Source organism: Bombina bombina, chromosome 3 (assembly GCF_027579735.1).
Source record: "Bombina bombina isolate aBomBom1 chromosome 3, aBomBom1.pri, whole genome shotgun sequence".
Lineage (NCBI taxonomy): Eukaryota > Metazoa > Chordata > Amphibia > Anura > Bombinatoridae > Bombina > Bombina bombina.
This window is the reverse complement of record NC_069501.1, coordinates 372,624,308-372,643,803: the sequence shown is the minus strand read 5'-3', so window position 1 is coordinate 372,643,803 and position 19,496 is coordinate 372,624,308. Positions and strand designations below refer to the sequence as shown.

At 41.4% G+C, this 19,496-nt stretch overlaps 1 protein-coding gene across 1 annotated transcript in view; it reads right to left on the bottom strand.

The window, feature by feature from the left end:
- NME7 (NME/NM23 family member 7) overlaps positions 1–19,496 on the bottom strand; it is a 682,167-nt gene that overhangs the window by 1,416 nt on the left and 661,255 nt on the right. Inside the window, exon 11 of the mRNA XM_053706509.1 lies at positions 15,245–15,352. Within this exon, the coding sequence (XP_053562484.1) occupies positions 15,245–15,352 (108 nt within the window). The remainder of the gene's footprint in view (positions 1–15,244; positions 15,353–19,496) is intronic.

Sequence of the window (19,496 nt, the reverse complement as noted above, 5' to 3'; positions counted from 1 at the left end):
TTTTTCTTGTTATCCTTTGCTGAAATGTTTATCTAGGCAAATTCATGTGCAGCAGAGAACCTAGGATCTAGCTGTTGATGATTGGCTGCATATATAAACTGTGTCATTGGCTCCCCCATGTGTTCAGTTAGAAACCAGAACTGCATGGCTGCTCCTTCAACAAATGATACCAAGAGAATAAAACAGATTATATAATAGAAGTAAATTAGAAAGTTGTTTAAAATTGTATTCTCTATTTGAATCATGAAATAATTTTTTGTTTTTTGGGTTTCATGTCCCTTTAAGGATAGAAAGGAAAAACCAAGGTGCAGAGGTGTCTGAAGTTTATAATAACCAACAACCTGTCTTTCAAAAAACAGGGCAGGCCGTGGACTCGGCGTGTCTAAAAATAAATAAATTTATCAGGTAAGCAGAAATTTTCTTAATGACACGATGAGTCCACGGATCATCTTAATTACTAATGGGATTCAATACCCAAACTAGAGTACACAGATGAGATGGGAGGGACAAGACAGGGAACCTAAACGGAAGGCACCACTGCTTGAAGAACCTTTTCTCTCAAAAATGGCCTCAGCCGAGGCAAAAGTGTCAAATTTATAGAACTTTGAAAAAGTGTGAAGAGAGGACCAAGTTGCAGCCTTGCAAATCTGTTCCACAGAAGCTTCACTCTTAAATGCCCATGAGGAAGCAACAGCCCTAGTGGAATGAGCCGTAACTCTCTCTCTGGATGCTGCTGTCCAGCAGTCTCATATGCAAAACGTATGATACTCTTCAGCCAGAAAGAAAGAGAAGTAGCTGTAGCTCTCTGTCCCTTACGTTTTCCTGAGAAAACTACAAACGAAGCAGAAGACTAGTGAAAAACCTTAGTAGCCTGCAGGTAAAACTTTAAAGCACGGACCACGTCCAAATTGTGCAGAAGCCGTTCCTTCTGAGAAGTAGGATTAGGACACAGGGAAGGAACAACAATCTCCTAATTAATGTTCCGATCAGAAACAACCTTAGGAAGAAATCCTAATTTAGTATGTAAAACCACCCTATCAGAATGAAAAATCGGATAAGGGAACTCATTGCAATGCCGACAGCTCTGACACTCTGCGAACAGAAGAAATAGTAACAATTTAATATCTAAGGAATGCATAGGCTCAAACTGAGCCCCTTGAAGAATTTTAAGAACTAAATTCAAACTCCATGGAGGAGTAACTGGTTTGAACACAGGTCTGATCCTGATCATGGCCTGACCAAACGAATGTATGTCTGGGATCACCGCCAGACAAAGCTGTAACGAAAGACAAGGCAGCTATGTCTAGTGGAAAACTCTAGGAATCCGATCCCTACTCCTTTCAAGAGTATCCTTTAGATTCACGCTAGTATAAATAATTACGCCATATCATATGGGTAAAGTTTTCCTAGACACAGGCTTACGAGCCTGACTCATGGTCTCAATGACCAATTCCTAATCCATGCTTGAATAAAATTAAAGCTTCTAGGAGATAGCTTTAGGGAAAATATCTTCGGATAAAAGAAGGGTCCTTGACGCAGAAGGTCCTTCCTCCACGGAGACTCCCAGGTGGAAGATGTGACATGTCCCCCAGGACTGCGGACCACGCCGGTGAAATGAGGATCACCAACGCCCTCTCCTGCTTAGTTCGAGCCAAGGCTCCAGGAGAAAAATCAAATGGAGGAATTTAAATATGCAATATTGAAATTCCAAGGTAACGCCAAGTGTCTATTAGAACAGCCTGAGGGATCTTTGACCTCAATCCGTACCTCAGGTCTTGACATTCTGTCAAAGTCATGAGATTCAATTGCAACTGACCCCATTGAGAGTCAGGCTGGAAAAGCACTCCCGGCCGGAGTTCTCACTCCCCTGGGTAAAAAGTCTGCCTACTTATGAAGACCGCTTCTCAGAAGTCCTTTCTGGAAAGAAGGTCGCAGACAGACAGTAATTGTGGGTCTCAGCCCACTGAACCATCTTGGCTACTTCTGACATAGCCAAGAAAAACTCCAAGTCCTCCATGGATAATGTAAGATTTAACTTAAACCTGATAAACCTGGCCAAAGCTAACCTTTGGCCAGGCTAGGAGAGGATTGAAGAGTACTCACATTTATAAAATGATTATGGGAAGAACAAACTCCACCCGAGTCCATGTTCCCTGCTCTTAGAGGGCCCCAAACAGTTCCCCAGGTCAAATGGCTGGCTATCTGTTGTCACATTCACCCAGAAGAACTTCGAAAGCAGGTTCCCTGGGAGCAAAGATCCAGAGACAACCACCAAAGTATTCTTAACATCTGAGAACTGAGGTGGAACGACCAACTGGAAGGAAGTCCATTGCCGCTACCATCCCCAAATACATCCCTGCACTAAGCCACTAATGTGACTTACGTGCTAGGCAAGCATCGAAAAATTCTTGATTCCTGACTATTGTCAGCTTCATTGATGAGGATACTAATATAGTTCTCCAAAAAAACTACCCTTGTAGTTGGAACTAAGGAACTCTTTTCCAAATTAATCTTCCATCCAGGAGACCGCAGAAAAAATTGTGCGTAATCCTACTATTTAAAGAAGGCGCCTGAACCAGAATGTTGCCACTGCAATGTTTCGCAATCGGAGCACCCCCAACAGTGATCCCAGAATCCTCAAATTCCGAAAACTGTGGCCAGGCCGGAAAAAGTCACGAGTTGGAATGTTTGTCTGAAAAAAGGCAAACCTTAGAAATCTGAGATAGTCCATGTTGATGGGAACATGCATTTAGTATGCATCCTTCAAATCCCCTGTGGTCTTAATTGACCCTCTTGGACCAAAGAAAGAATGGAAAGATAATTTCCATCTTGAACTACGGCACTCTGCGAACCCTGTGTGGATTCTAAAATAGGTCTGAAGAGTCCCTCCTCCTTGGGAACCACAAACAGATAGGCATAGCATCCCCGACCTCATTCCTGCATTGGACCAGGAACTGTCGCTCCCAGGTCGGAGAGGATCCATACACAGTGTAAGAGCGCCTCTCCCTTTGTCTGGTCTGCCGATAATCTTGAAAGCAGGAACCTGCCCCTGGGAGGAAAGTCTTGAACTCTAATTTGTATCCCTGGGACACAATGTACACCCCCCCAGGGATCATAATCTGAAACCCAAGCCTGATTGAAAAAAGAAAAACCTGCCCCCTTACGGATCGGGTGCAAGCCGCTCATGCTGTCTTTTGATTCAACAGCAGGCTTCTTGGACTGTTTTCCCCTATTCTAAGCCCGATAGGGTCTCCAGGAAGGCTTAAACTGTTTCTGTTTGGGAGAAGAAATGGAAGGATTTCCCTAGAAAGCTCAGAGGAACAATATTATCTTTATCCTTTTCGCTATTTTTCTTATCCTGTAGAGGAAACATCCGCACTCTGCGTGCAAATATGGCAAAGCCTGAATCATAGCTCCCAACTTAATAAACCTCTGTATTAAAAGGAGTCTTCTAACTTAAAGGCCATTATTCTATCCCTGCGAGAGGGGTGTCTGTCCAATAGAAACAGACAAAGCATCAAACCAGTACGCCGCCGCACTGGAGACAGTAGCCATACCCACCGCAGGTTGACAATGTAAACCCTCTAACTTCTATCCATAGGGTCTTTCTCCTGCATAGAGTCCTTAAGGAACTACTATCCTCCATGCGAATAGTATCTCCTTTGGCTAGCGTGGAAATTCTCATCCACCCTGGGTATCCCATTCCCTTTTAAGGGTAGGAGAAAAAGGGGTACCGGGCATCTCCCATGCCTTAGCAAATATCTCTATAGCCCTGTGATGGACCGCCTGGTACCCCAAATGAGTACCTCAGTCAGAACACTTCCCTTGTCCTGGACATCCAGAGCAATAGCTCCTGGTACCCCCTCTTTGACTGCAGTCTAAAGTTATGGAGGACAGATCTGAGGCAACACTCAGTTTTGTGAACACAAAAATGAACACTTTATTTGAAAGCAGCACACAGATTTATACTCCCTGGCATTCCAGATTTACAGAGCTTCAGGTTACATAGGGAATTGGTTAAACAGTAAAGCAAACCTCTAACAATTGTCTTCACAGGTAAAACAGATTAACATATCAAGTCAATTAACTGGGGAAGAAAGTTTACTCAGACAATCTGATGTTGGGCAGTCTAGTTAACATAATAACACAGGAACACAATCAGTTTACCCAGACAGACTCCTGAGACACAATCAAATTAGAAACGTAAAAAAAAATACATCTTATTACAGAATATCAGAACAGCTCTTATTAACTATTAAGTCCTTTATGCCCACTTAGTTTATTGCTCCCACACCCTGTACCCATCCTGTATTTATGGCTACAGGGTGACATGGACATAAGACAGAGCTATGAAATTACATGGGGTGTCCAGCATATAAAATTCCACATTTCCATGCAGTTTCTGGGTATCCTTAAGCCCATGTACCTCCAGCCCAAAGAATGTTCCATAACAGGCCCTCAGATCTTGGTGACTCACGTCACAAGCCCTATCTGGTACAGGAAATACTTCCACCCTGAAGGGCACATCACAATATTAGTATAACCTACTGGACTCTCTCGGCTAAACTACGCCGGTAGTGTCGGAGTCATCCAGGGTAGCTAAAACTTCCTCAAGTAGTAAATGGAGGGATTCAAGCTAAGACAGAAGGAAAACAAACTCAGGATCAGATAAAGCTATTAACCCATCTGAGTCTGAGAATTCCTTATCAAATACTATCGAAGTATCTTCCTCCTTCAGTTACACGGAAGAAAAATTTGGAACAGCTACAACTGAATCAATCACACTATTCCCTGATTGAAAATATGTCCTCTTGCACTTTTCCCTATAGCGTGGGAAAAAGACAATGCATTAAATGCAAGGAAACTACAGGTGGAGTGTGAGAGGAAACGAAGGGCACTGCATGTGGGCTATACATTTTTGGGACACCTTAGGAGAAATTTGTGGCATATCTTGACCATTGTCAAAGACTCCTAAGCAGCATGCGCCTTAGGAGGAGTAGGTTCAGAACAAGTCTATCTTTATCATTAAAGATCTCTCAATAAATGAGAAATAGAAACGGATTGGTAACACCACATTGGCATCCAAGTCCATCCTGAGTCAAAAAGGATGAATTAAACAAATACACAGCTGAAATTTTTTAATAAAAATTAACACATAAAAAAAACATTACTGTCTCTTTAAATTTTAAAATGTAACTTTTTATTTTTGTGTGCTGAAGTAAGTTAAATTAACACGCAAATATTGCAGAACCTATCTACACCTCAGCTTAATTTTGCTGAGGTGCCCATCAGAAATCTAATACATTTCAAACTTTGATTATTTTCTTAAAATAAACGGTACATCTTTTAACCCTTTGAATGCTAAGCACTTTCCCACCTGGGTGCTAAGATTTTTTTAATGTTATTTTTATTTTTTTTAACTATTTTTTTCCCAGACCCCCAATACTTACACTGTTGGAAATGTTAGACGATTACCTTTCCAATGGTGGGTCTTGGGGGTCTGTAGCTGCTTAGATGCCTGAGATACAGGCTTCTAAGCAGCATGCCCCCTGCGCCTATACTTAACATTGTTAAGTATAAATAAAGTTGCGCGTGATGTCACCACACAAAACGAGAAGCCCTGGCGATGCCTGTCACTCTACAGGCACGATCGCCGAGGTAGGAGCGGATGGGAGCCCCCAGATCTCCCTCAAGGTGGGAGAGTGCTAGTGACGGATCTGTCATTAGCACCAGAGTAGGAAACTCTGTGACGGCTCAGAGCTGTCATTAGCACTCAAAGGGTTAAACAGATCCGGAACGCAGCTTTAGTAGCGCTGGCCGGACCCACATATATGAAAAAACACTAAGGACTGTGGCATAACAGTTTATTGGAACTATATAGTGGCTCTACCTTCCGAGATCGGAATTGATGTAGAGTGCGCAGCCTAAAACAGCCTCAAACATAGCTCCGCCCCTCGTGGGCGTGATAACACTCAATCATCCGGTCACCATTGTTACTGTGCCTAGAGATAGAGGAACGTCCAAACCAAAACTAACTCCGCCCATCGTGGGCGTTACAACAAATAATCTCTGGTCGCCATTATTATGTTTAAAGATAGGCCACCGGGAGCTAACTGAACCGCTTTAGCAAACCCTGTTGCGAACCTGGGGGCAAATTGTGCTACCGCATGTTAGCCCATATATGTGACCCAAACAATCACTACCGTATGTTAGCCTCTAGTGAGTCCTTTAAACCCCAGAGAAAAAGTCACCTTCCTCAGTCCCAGTGCCTGCTTATAATGTGCTGTCACAGGGTCCCCTCCCTTTAAATATATAGGAGTTATGTCCCAATAAAGTGCTCCATTTCCGATGAGATCTCCCAGACCAAGAATAAAAAAGTCAGCACTTACCTTTAAAATCTGCCCGACAGCAGGATTGAGAGGTCCTCTCCCTCACATAGCCCTGTGGTAAAGGGATAAAGCCTGAGTAATCTTACTTAGGCTATCAGGATTAGGGCAGCATAAATGTATGGGAGGCGCAGTGAGAATTATGTCCCACAAGTTCCCATTGCTCTAAAGCTACCACTGCTCTACTGAAGAGACTGATATGGACTACGGCTACACCCTAGAACAAAGCAGCACAATCTTGTACTATAAAAATAATAAACTCTTGATTGAAGAATCTTTTCTAACACCTAACTTTACCACTTCCTATCACTAACGTAGGCAAAGAGAATGACTGGATTGGGAGGGAAGGGAGGAGCTATTTAACAGCTTTGCTGTGGTGCTCTTTGCCGCCTCCTGCTGACCAGGAGGTGAATATCCCATTAGTAATTAAGAAGATCCGTGGACTCATTGTGTCATTAAAAAGAAAAGATAGTGAATTACAGTGCATCGTGTGTATGTATATGTATATATATATATATATATATATATATATGTGTGTGTTTTGATGCAGTGACTCGAACTCTGAAAAGATTTATCATGTTAGAGCTGGCATTACCCACAGCTGCTTGGGTAATGTCAGGTTTACCCAGGTAATGCTAGGATTACCCAATTTCTTGCCCCTTTACATTGCGAACACCCCACACCCGTTAACTTTGAGCCATAAAAAATCCTTCATGCACTTTTTTGGGGGGGGGGCACATTTAAAAAAACAGATCTAATTTCTGGTTAATTTTCAGAGCGCTAATTGCTAGTGAAAGCTTGCGGTAGCAATAACCAGCCATGTGTAATGGCTGGTTATTTATCACACGCGCATAAACAGGCAAATTATCCCGTTTACGGATAATTAATGCCCCACGTGCTATCTGGCCCATTGTATGGTATAAGTGTGAATGTTATCATTTTGTGATTACTAAACCCTATATAAAAAAAATAACTTAAAAGTAGTTTTCCCCCTCACCAGGTGAATATATCCTGCAACTTAGTTAAAAAAAAAAAAAAAAGTATGTAGAAGAAATGTTAAGAATACACACACACACACACACACACACATATATATATTTGTTCTTTCTTTCTTAAATGCAACTAGCTTTAATGAGGTGTGTGTAGAAGTCCGAATCAAGTGCACTCACTTCATCAAAAAACATCCACCGGGGTACATATGCATAAAATAGACATCAGAGCAAAGTCAAAATGAATGCAGCACTCACTGGATTATTCAACAAGTATAACATTTCATCTATTGCAATGGTTTATAACGCCTTGTGTGTGTATGTGTGTGTATATATATATATATATATATATATATATATATATAAAATTTACACACACTATTGTTAAAGGGACACTGAACCCAAATTTTTTCTTTCGTGATTCAGAAAGAGCATGCAATTTTAAACAACTTTCTAATTTACTCCTATTATCAATTTTATTTTTCTTCGTTCTCTTCCTTTCTTTATTTGAAAAAGAAGGCATCTAAGCTATTTTTGGTTCAGCACCATGGAAAGCACTTGTTTATTGGTAGGTGAATTTACCCACCAATCAGCAAAAAACAACACAGTGTGTGCACCAAAAATGGGCCGGCATCTAAACTTACATTCTTGCATTTCAAATAAAGATACCAAGAGAATGAAAATAATTTAATAATAGGAGTAAATTAGAAAGTTGCTTAAAATTGCATGCTCTATCTGAATCACAATAGAAAAAATTTGAGTTCTGTGTCCCTTTAAGCGTCAATTGCATCCAATTAACATTTAACACAGTCTGTTTGCACATATATAGACATAATTTATACTATACACTTTTTGCACAGAGTTATAGTTTTTTAGACTTGGAGATGGCTCAAGCTGACAGTGGAGCCTGGTCATGGTGCCTGGAAAATTTTGCAAGGAGAGGAGAAGTGTGGAGGTGAAAATTAAATTTTCTGTAAAATGGCACCAAACTTTAAGGGTGAAGCTTATAATCGGATGTGGCCTATACTCGGCACAATACGGGGTATTTTTTTTTTTGATTCGCTATGTAAGATTTCCAGGTATGTAATACCAGACAATCAAGCATTTTAGAGCTACTTATAAATGAACTGTCAGATTTCTATTTAATCTAATAAAACAGAATTTATGCTTACCTGATAAATTACTTTCTCCAACGGTGTGTCCGGTCCACGGCGTCATCCTTACTTGTGGGATATTCTCTTCCCCAACAGGAAATGGCAAAGAGCCCAGCAAAGCTGGTCATATGATCCCTCCTAGGCTCCGCCTACCCCAGTCATTCGACCGACGTACAGGAGGAAATATGCATAGGAGAAACCATATGATACCGTGGTGACTGTAGTTAGAGAAAATAATTCATCAGACCTGATTAAAAAAACCAGGGCGGGCCGTGGACCGGACACACCGTTGGAGAAAATAATTTATCAGGTAAGCATAAATTCTGTTTTCTCCAACATAGGTGTGTCCGGTCCACGGCGTCATCCTTACTTGTGGGAACCAATACCAAAGCTTTAGGACACGGATGAAGGGAGGGAGCAAATCAGGTCACCTAAATGGAAGGCACCACGGCTTGCAAAACCTTTCTCCCAAAAATAGCCTCTGAAGAAGCAAAAGTATCAAATTTGTAAAATTTGGCAAAAGTGTGCAGTGAAGACCAAGTCGCTGCCTTACATATCTGGTCAACAGAAGCCTCGTTCTTGAAGGCCCATGTGGAAGCCACAGCCCTAGTGGAGTGAGCTGTGATTCTTTCAGGAGGCTGCCGTCCAGCAGTCTCATAAGCCAAGCGGATAATGCTTTTAAGCCAAAAAGAAAGAGAGGTAGAAGTTGCTTTTTGACCTCTCCTTTTACCAGAATAAACAACAAACAAAGAAGAAGTTTGTCTGAAATCTTTAGTGGCCTCTAAATAGAATTTTAGAGCACGGACTACGTCCAAATTGTGTAACAAACGTTCCTTCTTTGAAACTGGATTCGGGCACAAAGAAGGTACAACTATCTCCTGGTTAATATTCTTGTTGGAAACAACTTTCGGAAGAAAACCAGGCTTAGTACGCAAAACCACCTTATCTGCATGGAACACCAGATAGGGCGGAGAACACTGCAGAGCAGATAACTCAGAAACTCTTCTAGCAGAAGAAATTGCAACCAAAAACAAAACTTTCCAAGATAATAACTTAATATCTACGGAATGTAAGGGTTCAAACGGAACCCCTTGAAGAACTGAAAGAACTAGATTAAGACTCCAGGGAGGAGTCAAAGGTCTGTAAACAGGCTTGATTCTAACCAGAGCCTGAACAAACGCTTGAACGTCTGCCACAGCTGCCAGCCTTTTGTGAAGTAAAACAGATAACGCAGAAATCTGTCCCTTCAGAGAACTTGCAGATAATCCCTTCTGCAAACCCTCTTGTAGAAAGGATAAAATCCTAGGAATTTTTATCTTGTTCCATGGGAATCCTTTAGATTCACACCAATAGATATATTTTTTCCATATCTTATGGTAAATTTTTCTAGTTACAGGCTTTCTAGCCTGAATCAGAGTATCTATTACAGAATCTGAAAATCCACGCTTTGATAAAATCAAGCGTTCAATCTCCAAGCAGTCAGTTGGAGAGAAACCAGATTCGGATGTTCGAATGGACCTTGAACAAGAAGGTCCTGTCTCAAAGGTAGCTTCCATGGTGGAGCCGATGACATATTCACCAGGTCTGCATACCAAGTCCTGCGTGGCCACGCAGGAGCTATCAAGATCACCGAAGCCCTCTCCTGGTTGATCCTGGCTACCAGCCTGGGAATGAGAGGAAACGGTGGGAAAACATAAGCTAGGTTGAAGGTCCAAGGTGCTACTAGTGCATCCACTAGAGTCGCCTTGGGATCCCTGGATCTGGACCCGTAACAAGGAACCTTGAAGTTCTGACGAGACGCCATCAGATCCATGTCTGGAATGCCCCATAATTGGGTTATTTGGGCAAAGATTTCCGGGTGGAGTTCCCACTCCCCCGGATGGAATGTCTGACGACTCAGAAAATCCGCTTCCCAATTTTCCACTCCTGGGATGTGGATTGCAGACAAGTGGCAGGAGTGATCCTCCGCCCATTGAATTATCTTGGTCACTTCCTCCATCGCCAGGGAACTCCTTGTTCCCCCCTGATGGTTGATATATGCGACTGTCGTCATGTTGTCTGATTGAAACCTTATGAATTTGGCCTTTGCTAGATGAGGCCAAGCTTTGAGAGCATTGAATATCGCTCTCAGTTCCAGAATGTTTATCGGGAGAAGAGATTCTTCCCGAGACCATAGACCCTGAGCTTTCAGGGGTTCCCAGACCGCGCCCCAGCCCACCAGACTGGCGTCTGCGGAAGCTCATTCCCTGTGACAGGTTGTCCAGGATTAGCCACCAACGGAGTGAATCTCTGGTCCTTTGATCTACTTGAATCGTCGGAGACAAGTCTGTATAATCCCCATTCCACTGTCTGAGCATGCACAGTTGTAATGGTCTTAGATGAATTTGTGCAAAAGGAACTATGTCCATTGCTGCAACCATCAATCCTATTACTTCCATGCACTGCGCTATGGAAAGACGAAGAACAGAATGAAGAACTTGACAAGAGCTTAGAAGTTTTGATTTTCTGACCTCTGTCAGAAAAATTCTCATTTCTAAGGAGTCTATTATTGTTCCCAAGAAGGGAACTCTTGTTGACGGGGAAAGAGAACTTTTTTCTATGTTTACTTTCCATCCGTGAGATCTGAGAAAGGCTAGGACGATGTCCGTATGAGCCTTTGCTTTTGACAGAGACGACGCTTGAATCAGGATGTCGTCCAAGTACGGTACTACTGCAATGCCCCTTGGTCTTAGAACCGCTAGAAGGGACCCTAGTACCTTTGTGAAAATTCTCGGAGCAGTGGCTAATCCGAATGGAAGTGCCACAAACTGGTAATGCTTGTCCAGAATAGCGAACCTTAGGAACTGATGATGTTCCTTGTGGATAGGAATATGGAGGTACGCATCCTTTAAATACACCGTGGACATAAATTGACCTTCCTGGATGGTAGGAAGGATCGTTCGAATGGTTTCCATTTTGAACGATGGAACCCTGAGAAATTTGTTTAGGATCTTGAGATCTAGAATTGGTCTGAACGTTCCCTCTTTTTTGGGAACTATGAACAGGTTGGAGTAAAACCCCATCCCTTGTTCTCTTATTGGAACTGGATGAATTACTCCCATCCTTAACAGGTCTTCTACACAATGTAAGAATGCCTGTCTTTTTATTTGGTTTGAAGATAATTGAGACCTGTGGAACCTTCCCCTTGGGGGTAGTTCCTTGAATTCCAGGAGATAACCTTGAGAAACTATTTCTAGTGCCCAAGGATCCTGAACATCTCTTGCCCAGGCCTGAGCAAAGAGAGAAAGTCTGCCCCCCACCAGATCCGGTCCCGGATCGGGGGCCATCCCTTCATGCTGTTTTGGTAGCAGTGGCAGGCTTCTTGGCCTGCTTACCCTTGTTCCAGCCTTGCATCGGTCTCCAGGCTGGTTTGGGTTGAGAAGTATTACCCTCTTGCTTAGAGGATGTAGAAGTAGAGGCTGGTCCGTTTCTGCGAAAGGGATGAAAATTAGGCTTATTTCTAGCCTTAAAAGACCTATCCTGAGGAAGGGCGTGGCCCTTTCCTCCGGTGATGTCTGAAATAATCTCCTTCAAATCAGGACCAAACAGTGTTTTGCCCTTGAAAGGGATGTTAAGCAATTTTGTCTTGGAAGACACATCCGCTGACCAAGACTTTAGCCAGAGCGCTCTGCGCGCCACGATAGCAAACCCTGAATTTTTCGCCGCTAATCTCGCTAATTGCAAAGCGGCATCTAGAATAAAAGAGTTAGCCAATTTAAGTGCATGAACTCTGTCCATAACCTCCTCATACGAAGATTCTTTATCGAGCGACTTTTCTAGTTCTTCGAACCAGAAACACGCTGCCGTAGTGACAGGAACAATGCATGAAATTGGTTGAAGAAGGTAACCTTGCTGAACAAACATTTTTTTTTAAGCAAACCCTCTAATTTTTTATCCATAGGATCTTTAAAAGAACAACTATCTTCTATGGGAATAGTAGTGCGTTTGTTTAGAGTAGAGACCGCCCCCTCGACCTTAGGGACTGTCTGCCATAAGTCCTTTCTTGGGTCGACTATAGGAAATAATTTCTTAAATATAGGGGGAGGCACAAAAGGTATGCCGGGCCTTTCCCATTCCTTGTTTACTATGTCCGCCACCCGCTTGGGTATAGGAAAAACATCGGGGGGCACCGGAACCTCTAGGAACTTGTCCATCTTACATAATTTCTCTGGAATGACCAAATTGTCACAATCATCCAGAGTAGATAATACCTCCTTAAGCAGTGCGCGGAGATGTTCTAATTTAAATTTAAATGTTACAACATCAGGTTCAGCTTGTTGAGAAATTTTTCCTGAATCTGAAATTTCTCCCTCAGACAAAACCTCCCTCCTGGCCCCTTCAGATTGGTGTGAGGGTATGTCAGAAGCGTTATCCTCAGCGTCCTCTTGCTCTTCAGTGTTTAAAACAGAGCAATCGCGCTTTCTTTGATAAGTAGGCATTTTAGATAAAATATTTGCAATAGAATTATCCATAACAGCCGTTAATTGTTGCATAGTAATAAGTATTGGCGCACTAGATGTACTAGGGGCCTCTTGTGTGGGCAAAACTGGTGTAGACACAGAAGGGGGTGATGCAGTACCATGCTTACTCCCCTCATCTGAAGAATCATCTTGGGCACTATTATTATCTGTGGCATCATTGTCCCTACTTTGTTTGGACACCCTGTCACAATTATCACATATATTTAAATGGGGAGACACATTGGCTTTCATACATATAGAACATCGTTTATCTGATGGTTCAGACATGTTAAACAGGCTTAAACTTGTCAACAAAGCACAAAAAACGTTTTAAAATAAAACCGTTACTGTCACTTTAAATTTTAAACAGAACACACTTTATTACTGAATATGCGAAAAAGTATGAAGCAATTGTTCAAAATTCACCAAAATTTCACCACAGTGTCTTAAAGCCTTAAAAGTATTGCACACCAAATTTGAAAGCTTTAACCCTTAAAATAACGGAACCGGAGCCGTTTTTACATTTAACCCCTATACAGTCCCAGGAATCTGCTTTGCTGAGACCCAACCAAGCCCAGAGGGGAATACGATACCAAATGACGCCTTCTATAAGCTTTTTCAATGGATCTTAGCTCCTCACACATGCATCTGCATGCCTTGCCTTCCAAAAACAACTGCGCATTAGTGGCGCGAAAATGAGGCTCTGCCTATGACTAGAGAAGGCCCCCATCTGAAAAAGGTGTCCATACAGTGCCTGCCGTTTTTTAACAACAATCCCCAAGATTATAATAACTATAAAGCGCTATAATCTGTCAAATATGCTTAGCAAGTAATCGTTTTAGCCCAGAAAAATGTCTACCAGTTTTTTAAGCCCTTATAAAGCCTTTATTCTTATACTTAATCTAAGAAAATGGCTTACCGGTCCCCATAGGGAAAATGACAGCCTTCCAGCATTACCAAGTCGTGTTAGAAATGTGGCCATCATACCTCAGGCAGAAAAGTCTGCCAACTGCTTCCCCCAACTGAAGTTACTTCATCTCAACAGTCCTGTGTGGAAACAGCAATCGATTTTAGTAACGTTTGCTAAAATCATCTTCCTCTCACAAACAGAAATCTTCTTCTCTTTTCTGTTTCAGAGTAAATAGTACATACCAGCACTATTTTAAAATAACAAACACTTGATTGAAGAATAAAAACTACATTTAAACACCAAAAAACTCTTAGCCATCTCTGTGGAGATGTTGCCTGTGCAACGGCAAAGAGAATGACTGGGGTAGGCGGAGCCTAGGAGGGATCATATGACCAGCTTTGCTGGGCTCTTTGCCATTTCCTGTTGGGGAAGAGAATATCCCACAAGTAAGGATGACGCCGTGGACCGGACACACCTATGTTGGAGAAAAGGCCAGTAGAAAAACCATTCTAAATGTTCTATTCAATTGGAATTATTTTATCCATAGTCAGATAAACTGATTGTTAACATATATGCAAAGCAGATAAAACTTTTTTTTTTTTAAGGGACATCAAGCTGAAAAAAGTTAAAGGGACAGTCTAGTCAAAATTAAATCTTTCATAATTCAGACCGGGCATGCAAATTTTAAACAACTTTCCAATTTACTTTTATCATCAAATTTGCTTTGTTCTCTTAGTATTCTTTGTTGAAAGCTAAACCTAGGTAGGCTCATAAACTAATTTCTAAGCCGTTGAAGGCTGCCTCTTATCTCACTGCATTTTGACAGTTTTTCACAGACATTGCTAGTTGATGTGTGTCATATAGATAACATTGTGCTCACTCCTGTCAAGTTATTTATGAGTCAGTACTGACTGACTAAAATGCAAGTCTATCAAAAGAAGTGAGATAAGAGGGTAGTCTGCAGAGGCTTAGATACAAGCTTATCACAGAGGTAAAAAAAGGTATTAATATAACTTTGTTATGCAAAACATTTTCAAGTAGACTGTCCCTTTATTGCTCTAATGCAATTTAGTATTTTCATATTGCACTATTGTATGTCTATACAGTGGATGTTGATTGGCTGCTTCACACATTTGCTGCCCCTAATTAACTTACTGGCTGTGTTTAGCTCCAGGGCTGGTCTGGAGCTTACTGTATTTATTGTTAAGTTATTGCAATAGTGCAATTAGAAAATGCTCTAATGTATTTGATAATTTCTTTATTGAACTTGATGTCCCTTTAATTTGACATATTTTTCATTTATTACCTCCAAGACAGCATCTTCTGGGAGGTCAGTACAATGAACAGCATTTTTTATTTTGTTTTTCCCAAAACGAGCACGAAGTGTCTTGGGGCGTAGATGACGTGCTATTTCCTAAAAACAAAAAAATGTCAATGTTAGTGTACCTCCGATAATCACATGTCACAGAAACCACCGTATGATACCAAACACATTAATATATGAATACGAGTAAAGTCTAATAAATAAAAACAGCAGAAGCATTTCTGCCATATTCAGCGGTACTAGTAGTGCACAGGCACTTGGGACATTTCTACGTTTACAATATAACTTACAATTTAAACCCAGTATCCAGTCAGCAATATCTAGATATCACCACTTGCCTGTGCACAACAGTGGTAGATATCTCCACATTCCTGCACACTGTAAAAACTGACACTGAAAACAGTATTGCAAAAAAGTTTCCATTAAAAAAATGAAATGCACTCAATTTTAGCTGGAAAAGAATACATAGAATGGCAGGGGAGGGATAGACAGAGCAGTGTTGTCAGAGCTGTGTCTTTAAGGACCACAAACAAGCCTAGTATTTTCTTTCTTCTTAAAGTGAAGGTTAAGTTTTGCGAGTTTCTATCCTGTATTCTATTATACATCTAGTATATAACCTGATCGCTAAGTTTTTTCCCCCAAAAAGTATATATATTATATTAGTTTATAAATTTTATATTTACACTCTCTGCCGTTCTTCGCTCCTCCCTCCTTTCATTTCCGGAGTTTTGACTATATTACGTACAGAGCGGTCCCACCCGCTCTGTACGTACTTCAAAAGCGTTCACGAATGACGGCTCACTTGCGCATGCGCAGCATTCACCGAAGATTCGATTTGCGCCTGCGTGACAGAAACAAACAGATACACAGGACGTCGCCTTATAAATACAAAAAAGCGCATGCACTAAACTGGAACGAGCGTTCAAGAAAGTAAAGGAAGTGATGCCACGCATGCGCATATCGAACAATAAGGCGGTGACGTAATATGACGGCCGCCTAACGGCCAGTGTTTTAATTGGATAGTCTAAAAACGTGACCGGCCTTATGAAAAAAAACCAAAAAAACGGGATGTTTTACATCTGTTCAGAAACGGTAATAAAGCTTAAAATATATCGATTCTAAATTTTTGATGACTTAAACTCCCATTTATTTTAATAGTATTTGCAGGGGAAAACGTTTAATAGGTTCAGGTTTACCTTCACTTTAAATGCAGGCAATGCAATCAATATGATGGTAACTTACCTTTGGTCAGGCAAACTACCATGAGGGACTTAAAGGGACAGTCTACACCAGAATTGTTATTGTTTAAAAAGATAGATAATCCCTTTATTACCCATTCCCTAGTTTTGCATAACCAACACAGTTATATAAATATACTTTTTTTTCTCTGTGATTACCTTGTATCTAAGCCTCTGCAAACTGCCCCCTTATTTCAGTTCTTTTGACAGACATCCATTTTAGCCAATCAGAGCTGGCTCACTGGATCTCCACGTGTGTGAGCACAGTTTTATATCACACATGAATTAACACCCTCTAGTGGTGAAAAACTGTTAAAATGCCCTGAGAGAAGAGGTGGCCATCAAGGGCTTAATTTTTTTTTCATATGAACCTCCTAGGTTTAGCTTTCAACTAAGAATACCAAGAGAACAAAGCAAAATTGGTGATAAAAGTAAATTGGAAAATTGTTTAAAATTACATTCTCTATCCGAACCATGAAAGTTTATTTTGGACTAGACTGTCCCTTTAATATTAAATGCTACTAGTTGCACAACTTTTCAGCAAACGCCTTTGGTAATCAATCCTTCATAAAAACATATGGTTTCTTAAAAACAATATTTTTTTTAATCTGTTTTTTTTTTTGGCATGAACTCATATGCATTAGTATGAAACATTAAAATGGTACACAAATTTATTTTTATACACACACACACATACAAACATGCACTCACGGTATTTAATTATTTGGTGAGGGAGTTTAACCCCTTAACTGCTGAGCTATTTCCACCCCTGTGCTGAACTGTGATTTAATTTTTAACCCCTTTGTGCCATCCTAACAGCGCTGAGCTTGAGAAGCCTGAAACCTTGCTCTTATAAAAGTTTTCCTATCTTAAGATAGGGAGAGTCCACGGCTTCATTTCTTACTGTTGGGAAATAGAACACCTGGCCACCAGGAGGAGGCAAAGACACACCAGCCAAAAGCTTAAATATCCCTCCCACTTCCTCATTACCCCAATCATTCTTTACCTTTAGTCACGTTAGGAGGTGGCAGAGAAGTGGCAGAAGATATTCGGAGAGTCCTGAAAAAGGTATCTGCCTTTCGAGATAGGAGTGTAGTTTTAAGTAGTCATGTCAACCTCTCAGTGAGAGTATTTATGAAAGTTAACGTCTGGAGATGCAGGGAAAGTTTGTATGTTTAACTATCGAGACTACTGCTAACAGCTCCTAAGCAATCAGTTTTGACAAGTTTCACTGCCTGCTTTCTCTCACTCAAGTCCATGTCAGGAGTGCTGCTATAAGACTGTCAAACTTGAGAGGCTGTGTTCTGTTCCACAGCATGAATCCTGGAGGAAAGATTGTTTCAATTTTTACTCATAAAACGCTATAACAGGGTCACAGTGAGGCTCCTTTATACCTTGATAGGATCCAGAGTTAATATCCTCTGAAGGGGGTTTATTATACAGTTGGGGTTAATTAATCAGTGTATTAATTATTTACATGCTGCTTTGTGTGATTTTTTTCCTGGGCTGATAGACTGTGTGGTTTTGGCTGGAACAAACAGGTTTCACTTGTAAGTTTCACTTTCATTTTTGAAAGTGTTGCACAACTCTTATTACTTGCTGTACTTGTAATAGGGAATTAATAGGGAATAACTGTCTTGCACTCCATGTGACCGGGTGTGGTCTATGTTCATTTCCTCAATTCTGGCTGAGACTTGAACCTGAGGAGAGCATTTCCTCTGTTAACTGTCTGGGTCAAGGAGGTGGTGAGTGCCCCAGCCATTGGGAGTATAAAGGTGCAGTTTCCTATAATAAAAAATGTTTTTATTTGTGTCCTTCTGTGGGTATAACCTGAGCTATGGAGGACTGTGACATGTAAGAAGGTACTAAATCATACCTGTTTATAGTGTGAGGAGGCCGTAGTTTTCCCGCCCACTCATTTATGTTCCACATGCCTAAACACCGTTACAAAGTCTAAGAAGGGAGACAAGCCTGGTAAGGCTCTTAGTCCCTCTGAGGCGTCTACCTCTCAGGACTCGGAGTCCCGTTAGATTACTACCCTTGCTACAATATCCACTCCACATCCAATCCTCCATCCGGAGGGGGCCTTCTTCCTGCGGACTTTGCCGTGCAGTTACAAACGGCGTTCTCTGCGGTCCTCAGTGCATTACCTCGCTCTAACAAACGCAAGAGAAAGGTTAAACATAGCTCTTCTGACCCGGAGTCATCTAAATATTTATTGGATTTAGCTATTATGTCCCAGTTATGCGATGATGAGTTAACCTCTGTAGCTTCAGAGGGTGAACTTTCTGGGTCGGAGTCCTTAGCGTCTAAGCCTCCTGCGACGTCCATTAGATTTAAAATTGAGCACTTGCGTTTTTTATTAAAGGAGGTTCTGTCTACGCTAGAGGTTCCAGAGGCCTGAAGAACCTATGATACCTAAATTAGACAGAGTTTATGAAGACATGGAAGTTCCTTTGACTTTTCCTGTGCCGGTTAAGATGGCGAAAATTATTAAGAATGAATGGGAAAGAATTGGTTTGTCCTTTCCCCCCCCATCTACTTTTAAAAAGTTGTTCCCGGTCTCGGACTCTCAACTGGATTTGTGGGGCTCCATTCCTAAGGTGGATGGTGCTATCTCTACGCTTGGTAAACATACTACTATACCTCTTGAGGATAGTTCTTCATTCAGAGAGCCGATGGATAAGAAAATGGAAACCTTTCTGAGAAAGAAGTTTTAACATACGGGATGGAAGTATTTATGAAAGCTGAAGTCTGGAGATGCAGGGAAAGTTTTATGCGAAACCATCCAGACTACTGCTCTCAGCTCCTAAGCAATCAGTTTTGACGAGTTTCACTGCCTGCTTTCTCTCACTCAAGTCCATGTCAGGAGCGCTGCTATAAGACTGTCACACTTGAGAGGCTGTGTTCTGTTCCACAGCATGGATCCTGGAGGCAAGATAGTTTCAATTTTTACACATAAAACGCTATAACAGGGTCACAGTGTGGCTCCTTTA